General features: G+C 50.6%; 1 protein-coding gene across 1 annotated transcript in view; it reads right to left on the reverse strand.

Moving 5' to 3' along the window:
• WDR62 (WD repeat domain 62) overlaps positions 1 to 9,652 on the reverse strand; it is a 40,094-nt gene that overhangs the window by 23,571 nt on the left and 6,871 nt on the right. Inside the window, exons 4-9 of the mRNA XM_015426659.1 lie at positions 9,126 to 9,183; positions 5,718 to 5,888; positions 4,639 to 4,773; positions 1,980 to 2,162; positions 1,734 to 1,894; positions 505 to 679 (exon numbers count right to left, since the gene is read on the reverse strand). Coding sequence (XP_015282145.1) covers positions 505 to 679; positions 1,734 to 1,894; positions 1,980 to 2,162; positions 4,639 to 4,773; positions 5,718 to 5,888; positions 9,126 to 9,183 — 883 coding nt within the window. The remainder of the gene's footprint in view (positions 1 to 504; positions 680 to 1,733; positions 1,895 to 1,979; positions 2,163 to 4,638; positions 4,774 to 5,717; positions 5,889 to 9,125; positions 9,184 to 9,652) is intronic.

Here is a 9,652-nt window from a genome sequence, read left to right on the forward strand (position 1 = left end):
ATGGACCACTGGTCTGATCCAGCTGGGCTCTTCTGATGTTCTTCTCAGGGGAAGGCCTCGGCCTCTCTGCCCTGTTGTTGGCCCTCCAGAGGAACTGGCTGGCCACTGGGTGAGACAGGATGCAGGACAAGATGGACCACTGGTCTGATCCAGCTGGGCTCTTCTGATGTTCTTCTCAGGGGAAGGCCTCGGCCTCTCTGCCCTGTTGTTGGCCCTCCAGAGGAACTGGCTGGCCCCGGTGTGAGACAGGATGCTGGACTAGAGGGACCCTCACTGGTCTGATCCAGCAGGGCTCTTCTGATATTCTTATGAAGGCCTCGGCCTCTCTGCCCTGTTGTTGGCCCTCCAGAGGAACTGGCTGGCCCCTATTTGTGACACAGGATGCTGGACTAGATGGACCACTGATCTGATCCAGCTGGGCTCTTCTGAGGTTCTTAAACCAGGTCATTTACGAAAGTGCCTGATGAACCTCTGCATGATTTCTGAATGGAAGCATCCCCTCACCTCGATGTTCCACACAAAGGAGCTATGGAAGAGGTCAGACCACACTTTCCTCACTTGACGGGTGTCCTTCACGTCCCAAACGTACACGCTGTGGTCCTTGTAGACGCAGGAGAGCCAGTGATGGCTGGGGTCAAAGGCCAGGGCAATGGTGTCGGGCCAGGTGGTGTCTGCCGTTCTTGAGGAAACCAACGGGGAGAGATCAGTTTATCTCCAACAGAACACAGATAACCCCAGAGGACACAAGCAAATGCTGAGGCGCCATCAAGGGCGAGCCAGACATGGGGGGGGGGGGAGTTGAGGCAGGCCTGCACGGAGAATCCACCCAGCGTCTACCGCCCACATGCACCACGGCAGCCCCCTCCCTCCGGCTCACGCTGGGCTTGAAGAAGCAAGGCCTGCCCGCCCTCTGGCCTGTAGACATCTCCGGAGTGCATTTAAAGCTTGCTTGGCGATACGTATCCCCCAGTCCGGCCCTGGCCCTGACGGCACAGGCTAGCCTAGACTCATCAGATCTCAGAAGTTAAGCAGGGCCGGCCCCGGTGAGTGCTTGGATGGGACACCACCGGGGAAGTCCAGGATGGCTACGCAGAGGTGGGCAACGGCAGACCACCTCTAAACGGCTCTTGATTTGAATACGCCCGTTAGGGTTTGCCGTAAGGCGGCTGCGACTTGATGGTACTTTCCACCATCTCCACCACCAGCCCAGCCCTATCCAGCTAAAAACACCCAGACAGTAGAAGAAGAAGAAGAAGAGGAAGAAGAGGCGGAGATAGGATTTATACCCCGCCCTTCACTACGCGAAGGTGTCTCAGAGCGGCTTACAAACTCCTTTCCCCCTCCCCACAACAGACATTCAGTGAGGCAGGTGGGGCTGAGAGAGCTCTTGACAGAAACTGCTCTTTTTCAAGGACAGCTCTGACAGGACTATGGCTTGCCCAAGGTCATCCAGCAGCTGCATGTGGAGGAGGAGGAGTGGGGGGAATCAAACCCGATTTCCCCAGATTAGAGTCTGTTGCTCTTAACCACTACACCAAAGAAGTGTGCTGGAACTGCTTTTTGAGGAACACACATCCACCAAGTTTGGGAACCCCGCTGCCCTACCCAACAAATTTAGGTTTCCTCCTCTGGCAGAATCCACAGACAGGACGGGAACATGGCAACACTTTATACACCAACGTTGCCCCTCCCAGCTCGGCTCCCTGGCCTTGAGTCCCTCCCGGGCTTTGTACCTGGGCATTTCTTCTTTCGCTACGTCGATGCCCAAGTAGTGCGGCTTCGGCAAGTTTGTGAGGTACAACAGATTGTGCGTCTGGAAGATGTGCACTACTCCGTTGGCGCAGCCGCAGAAGATGAAACTTTCGCTCACGCAGATGCAGTTGGCGAGGGGCACCTAAGAGACGATGACCGACGGGCAACCGGTCAGACCGGGAAGTGACAGGAGCCACGTCTTCGAGAGCGCGACACGGGCCTCTTACCTTCAGGTCGATCCATTTCTCCAGCACGCGCTTCTCGTTAAACTGGCAGAGGAGCCCCGAGTAAGAAATGCAGAATGTGTTGCCCAACATTCTCCCCTGCCCGCACGCCACGTCGCAGAAGATGTTGTTGTGAAGCTCACCTAGAAGCCCGGAGCGTCCAACTAGCGGCACGGTCGCTTTAATCTGCAAGGAGCATCATATTTCAGGCCCAGGGATTAAGAAAACGCTTCAGGATGAGGATTTTTTCCCCTCTCTGGGTTTCAAGCTTTTGAGAAAACGCAAAGAAACCTCTCTGCACGGCCTATGCAATACATTCTCTGTTTATTATATTTTTAGATGGAAGAATGAGAACGAGGTGGCAGATTTGTTGAATAAATCAGAGACACACCTGGAAGGCCATGATCCAGCCAACAGAGGAGGGGCAATCAGAGGTTTAAAGGGAGGCTCTTGCGGCTCTGTAAGGACTCTCCAAGATGTAATAAAGTAGAGAGGAGGAGGAGATTGGATTTATACCCCGCCCTTCACTTGGAGTCTCAGAGTGGCTTACAAACTCCTTTCCCTTCCCCACAACGGACACCCTGTGAGGTAGGCAGGGCTGAGAGAGCTCTTTCGAGAACTGCCCTTTCAAGGACAGCTCTTGTCAGAACTATGGCTTGCCCAAGGTCATCCAGCAGCTGCAGGTGGAGGGGTGGGGAATCAAACCTGGTTCTCCCAGAGTAGAGTCCGCGCACTTAACCACTACACCAAACTGGCTCTCTGTGTCAAGGTGAGAAGATGGAGTACTCTCTGTGTCAAGGTGAGAAGAAAAATGGTAGGCAGGTAATTTATATCTACTCAGGAAGGTGGGGCAGGGCTGAGAGTACTCCATCTTTCAGTGTTATACCTCTGAGGATGCCAGTCACAGCTACTGGCAAAACGTCAGGTCCTACAGTGCCAAGACCATGGCCCTACAGCCCGGAAAATCTACAACAGTTAATAAATATTTTTTAAAATGCTTTCTGGCATGGCTTTTTGTGGGGCATAGCATTTAATTAAGGTGGTTTTTGTTGTTGTTGTCCAGGTCAGGGTAGGTTGCCAACTACCTGGAGGGGGGGGGAATGTCCTGTTCCTTTAATGAAGGCTTAATGGGATGTTATTTACCTGGCATTAGGATATTGTATGGTTAGGTTGTATACCTTGTTAATAATTTGTATACTTAAATACTATTATCAAGTATAAAAGTGATTGTATTAGCATACATATTTAATGTTTAAGAGTGTATTATTGGACTGATTTTGGCCCCAGTTTTGTTGTTTTTGGTATCTTGATACTGGGAAGATTGTTATTTGGGTTTGGCTACTTTGGGTCATATATAACATGCATTAAGGCTTCAATTCCGTCACTGCAGCGACATATATGATCAGCAAGGTTTTTTTTTTATTAAACCTCCCCTCTGTAACCGCTGAAGGGAGGGCATCCCACCTCATGAGGGTAAACGTTCCCCTTAACTCATGATTTTCTAGATAAAAAAGATAGGGGCATAGGCACTACCTTATACAATGAGATAATCAACACAAATGCAAACGAGCCAATCAACAGGTGCATGTGAGTTACATCTGATGCAGCTCTACCAAAAAGCAATTAGACCAACTTTTCTGTAACTGTCAAAGAAATTAACGGTCAAGCGATTAAAGTAAAGTTAAGAAAACAAGAGTTCCCTGACAACTGAACCGCACTTGAACTCTGAGTTAACACGCAGAATCAGCTGAGAAAAAGCTGATGGAGTAACAGGTACTGCTACAGTATGAAGCCACCAATCAAACGGAGCGCTGAAGCGATCAGTTTCTCTCCAACAGGCAAGTTTCTCTCTCAATCAATGCAAGAAAGAACGAAGCATGTTTTATATCTGAAGGTGGACATTTGAAAAGGTCCAGTTTGCAGCGGTAATATGAGTGATTTGTAAGGCTTTCAGTAGGGTTACCAGAGGTTCTCTTTTTTGTGCGCGTCTGTCCTCTTTGAGGCTTTAAAAAAAAAAAAACCAACTGATCACAACGCCCACTTTCTGGGTTGGGAGGGCCGAGCCCGTTTTGCCCTCTAGTTTCCCAGTGGAGGCAAACTTCAGCTTCAATAGGAGGGAAATTTAAAATGAGATTTGTCAGAGTGATCAGCAACACTCCCTCTGAGCTGTGGAGTCTTGTGAGCAAGAATTCTACTTTGTGAGCTGCTGGCATTAAAGTTGTGCTGCGAGCGATTTGGCTCCTGCATCAATTAGTTTGCTCTGGAGCCCTCCCTCCTGAGCTGAGACAAAAATGTGTGAGCCGGAGGCTAAAAAACCGTGAGCTGGCTCACACTGACTCAGCTTAGGGGGAACACTGGTGATCAGTTGTTTGAAGTAGTCATTTGGGAAATATGCCCTCTTTTCTGCTTTCTAAAACATGGCAACCCTATTTTCGGCTTTTTGATTTTTCCTTTTGGGCTACTGCACTCTTTTGTAGCACGCTACCAGAATTGGCTTTCTGGCTACAAAGCCTGGCCTCTTGCAAAGAAACCTCATGGGCTAAAAAAAGCATTCCAGCATGTCAACATAGGAATTAAGCGATAATGGAATGAGCCAGAAGAACCGGAACGTAAACCAGGAACTGATTCTGAAAGCTCCTTTCTTACACGCGGAGACACTGACCTTCATTTCCTTGGACACATCCAGGAACCAGAACTTGACGTGGCGGTGGCCGACTGTGACGAAGTAGCTGTCCTCCGAAAAGGAGATGGCCATAACCTTACAGGACACCTTGTTGGATGCAAAAAGCGTATCCTTCTGCAAGGCAGAAAATAATCAGCCACCAGTAATCTCTGCAACAGGCACCAAAGAGCAGGAGTCATTTCAAACCAGAACCCATCAGGAAGACAGACTGATTTCCACCTTCTCCTCTTGGTGGGGTTTAAACTTTATGAATGTAAACATAAGAGAAGCCAATGTTGGATCAGGCCAATGGCCCATCCAGTCCAACACTCTGTGTCACACAGTGGCCAAAAATACCATCAGGAGGTCCATCAGGAGGTCCAGCAGTGGGGCCAGGACATTAGCAGCCCTCCCGCTGTTGCTGCTCCCCCAAGCACCAAGAATACAGAGCATCCCTTGCCCCAGACCAAGAGTTCCTATCTATACCTTCTGGCTAATAGCCACTGATGGACCTCAGCTCCGTATGTTGATCCAATTCATAAGAACATAAGAGAAGCCAACATTGGGTCAGGCCAATGGCCCATCCAGTCCATCACTCTCTGTCACACAGTGGCCAAAAATACCAGGTGCCCTCAGGAGGTCCAGCAGTGGGGCCAGGACACTAGAAGCCCTCCCACTGGTGCCCCACCCCAAGCACCAGGAATACAGAGCATCCCTTGCCCCAGACTGAGAGTTCCTACCTATACCTTGTGGCTAATAGCCACCGATGGACCCCTGCTCCATATGCTTATCTAATTCCCTCTTGAAGCCGTCCATGCCTGTGGCCGCCATCACCTCCTGTGGCAGTGAATTCCAGGTGTGAATCACTCTTTTGGGTGAAGAAGGACTTCCTTTTGTCCGTTCTAACCCGACCGCTCAGCAATGCAGTGGCACAACAAATTCTGTTCCCAGCGTCTGGGTTTCCCACGTTACAGATCTGTAAAGTCTACCTAGGTCCTTCTTCGTGAGAATTTTGTTGCTACGCTACGGGCCTGGGGGAGAAACTATGGCGGGAGCATCTCCGTGGCGTCATGTCCTACCTTCCAGTCCCAGACGTTGACCATCATGTCGTGCTGATACCCGACCGAGACGATGTATTTCATGCTGGGGGAGAAGGCCACGCAGGCCACGCCGTGCTTGTGGCCGTGCAGCTCCGTCACCTGCGCCTTCTCTTCGACGTCCCAGACCCGGACCGCCGGTCTGTGTCCGTTCTGCGGGAGAAAACCCCAGAGCGGGAGTTAGATGCTGGACTTTGCTGGGTCTGACGCCAACACAAGGGTCCGGCCTGCAGCACCTGCGGAGCAACCGACTCTGAGGCTGTGGCTACACGGCAAGGCGACTCCACTTTGTTCCCGGTGTAATTTAAACTACGGTCTGGGGCACAACAGCGTCTAACTATTCCGGGCCCCAAGGATGCGAGGCTCGCCATTACCAGGGCCAGGGCTTTTTCGGTGGCGGCTCCGTACTGGTGGAATGAGCTCCCAGAGGAGATCAGGGACCTGCGGGACCTTTCACAGTTCCGCAGGGCCTGCAAGACGGAGCTCTTCCGCCAGGCTTTCAAATAGGAGCCACCACCACCTGTGTTCCCTCTAAGCTGAGTTAGTGTGAGCTAGCTCACAGTTTTTTAGTCTCCAGCTCACACATTTTTGTCTTAGCTCAGGAAGGGATGGCTCCAGAGCAAACTAGTTTATGCAGGAGCCAAATCCCTCGCTCACAATTTTAACACCAGTAGCTCACAATATAGAATTTTAGACTCCACAGCTGAGAAGGAACATTGACCACCACTGTTACCACCAACGATCCCATGTGCACATCGGGAATGTTGGACTGGCCCACTACCGATGGCGCCATTCAACATCTTTTTTTTTTTAATTTCAGGACTGGCCTGAAGTTTGCTCTGGCCTGAAGATCAGAAGATGACCGGAATGAAAACGCACGGCATCCACTTTAAGATCATTTAATACTGCGAGCATTTTAATGTTTATTGTTGATATATTAGGTATGTTTTATGCTATTTTAATGTTCTATGGTTTTATGTGAAATCGGCATATTTTGCTGTCTTTTGTAAAGCCGCCCAGAGCCACCGGCCCAATGAAAATAAAATAAAAGGCACCTTTGAAAGAGTTCTCCTTTCCGCCCGATGCTGCTGGCCCGCCCCGGGGGCTCCCTCCCTCCCTCCTTCCTAACGCCACAGCTTCGGGGACTCCTGGGGCGGATGCCAAAGCCCGCTCGCCCCCCAGCCCGCCCCCCAGCTTCCTCCCCCAGAAACGTTCCATGCCGCCTCCATGCCGGGGGGCTCCCTCCTTCCCTCCTAACGCCGCCTCGGGGACTCCCGGGGCGGCAGGACCACGAGCTCTGTGCTAGATGTGCGCTTGAACGAATGTAGAATTCCAGTGAGGGAGCACACCAAGAACGGTCGGACGAGCCTAATCGCAATAATTGCGAGAAATGGCTTTCCAGATCACCGAAATCGTGGATTCGATGCGCAGATACACGGAAAATACTTGATTTTCCTGGTACAGGAAAATGTGGGAGAGAACCACGAGGATTGCACGAGTGAGTCCGCTTCACCACGGGCAGTGGATCAGCCTATCTGATCAGCAAATTTAAATGTGGGAGGGAACAGTGGCGGAACCCGATCAAAAGGACCGTGTGACCGCACCTGAAGTGTAGTGGGTTAAAAGCATGTAGAAACCATTGTGACTGATGTAGTGATCAGCATGGTTTACTGGACACAACAAAGACAAAGACTAACGGCCGGCTGGCCAACTATATACACACCTGGGGACACACCCCTAGGTCCCGTTGGTGGGTTTAAATCTCCCGCCACGGTCCCATTGGTTCCCCAGTGGAGAGACCAGGAGCCTAGTCCCCATTGTTCTCCCAGAGTCAAGCTCTGGGGTATTCGCTGGCCCCTGGTGGCGGTCAGCGGACACAACAGCATCCTTAGTATATCCAGTTCAAGCATATTGGTGACAAAGAGGAAAGAGCCAGTCCAGAGGGCGTGACTTCCAGGCAGATTTATATTTTAGAAAGACAGATTTCTCTCTCTCTCTCCCTCTCCCTCTCTCCCGTTTCCCTTTCTTGCTTTCTCTACCCCGGCCTCCAACATTACAATTAAAAAAAAACCTGAAAAATAAAATAAATAGTTACAGAAGCCACTCCATAAATGTTATGTGCAGGAATGAACAACTGCCACAACCTGTGCCTTCTGCAGGGAAAGGAGCCTTCTGCAAGCACCCAGCTCTAGGAAGATGCTTTTAAAAAAATCCAGATCAATGACACGTGTCAGTTTCAAAAGTCCTTAGGCAAGACAACATGATGACACACAGCCCCATCTTAAATCTACATCCCAATCCTAATCACTCTGGTTTTATTTTTAAAATTTTATTTAAAGCATTTGTTAAGAAGAAGAAGAGATTGGATTCCTACCCCGCCCTTCACGCGGAGTCTCAGAGCGGCTTAAAAACTCCTTTCCCTTCCCCTCCCCACAACAGACACCCAGTGAGCGATGCTCCCTCTAAGCTGCGGAGTCTTGTGAGCAAAAATTCTACTTTGTGAGCTCCTGGTATTAAAGTTGTGAGTGAGCGGTTTGGCTACTGCATAAATTAGTGTTCTGGAGCCATCCTTCCCGAGCTAAGACAAAAATCTGTCAGCTGGAGGCTAAAAACTGTGAGCTAGCTCACACTCACTCAGCTTAGAGGGAACACTGCCTGTGAGGTAGGTGGGGCTGAGAGAGCTCTTTCCAGAGCTGTCCTTGAGAGAACAGCTCTGACAGAACTGTGGCTTGCCCAAGGTCATCCAGCAGCTGCAAGTGGAGGAGTGGGGAATCAAACCCGGTTCTCCCAGATTAGAGTCCGCTCACTTAACCACGACACCAGACTCTTTCTTCCTTACAGAGCTCAAGGCGGCTGGTGATGTAAATAAAATACATAACGTGGTGTTCATAAAAACACATAAAACCAAAATTTTAAAGCCAGAGTTTAAAACTGCTTTGACCAAATGCCGCCCTAAATAAAACCGCCTCCAGCTGCCTCCTAAAGGTCAAAAGTGTGTGTGGGGGGGCAGGTGCACCTCGCTGGGGGGGGGCTGTTCCATAACCGCGGGGCCGCCACCAAAAAGCCCCTCTCTGCTGTGCCTGCCAAGTGAGCTTCTTTGACTGGCAGGATGGTTAAGAGGGCCTCTCCCTGCAATCTTAATTCCTGGGCGGGAACACTGTTTTGGATGTCCGTACGGCTGCCTTGAAAACGGCCCTGCCTTCTGCTTGGCGTGGCTTTGGCTGTGAACTGAAAGAAACGACTAGCCGGGGAGCCACAAACGGCCAGCTGCCGAAAGTAAACGGCTGACTGCAATAAACATGGACCTAAAGGAACTCTGCGTTCTTAGACAAGCAAGGGTTTTTTAATGCTCTGTTCGTCTGGCATTACAAAAGTCCCGAAGCAACTCACCTCACCAGTTACGATAAATTTACCATCAGGAGAGAAAGACAGAGCACTCACTGTTTTCCTGGGGGGGGGAAGAGAAAAGGGAAAAAAAGGTATCTTCAACCAGCTCTCTCCATCAACAAAAGCAGGCATGCCCCACTCGTGCGGCAGCAGGAGTGGGAACCCTGTGGTGTGTTGAGAACTAACAGCAGCTGTGTCATTGTGACAGAAGCAATTCAAGCCATTGCTACAGAACTCTCAGTCTGGGGCAAGGGGTGCTCTGTATTCTTGGTGCCTGGGGGACAGTGGGAGGGCTTCTGGTGTCCTGGCCCTCCTGCTGGACCTCCTGATGGCACCTGGTATTTTTGGCCACTTTGAGACACAGAGTGCTGGACTGGATGGGCCACTGGCCTGAGCCAGCATTGGCTTCTCTCTTGTGTTCTTATGAATTGGATAAACATCTGGAGCAGAACGCCATCAGTGGCTCTTAGCCACAAGGTGTAGATAGGAACTCTTGGTCTGGGGCAAGGGGTGCTCTGTATTCTTGGTGC

The sequence above is a fragment of the Gekko japonicus genome, unplaced genomic scaffold, assembly GCF_001447785.1.
Source record: "Gekko japonicus isolate JY-2015 unplaced genomic scaffold, Gekko_japonicus_V1.1 scaffold2140, whole genome shotgun sequence".
Taxonomy (NCBI): Eukaryota; Metazoa; Chordata; class Lepidosauria; order Squamata; family Gekkonidae; genus Gekko; species Gekko japonicus.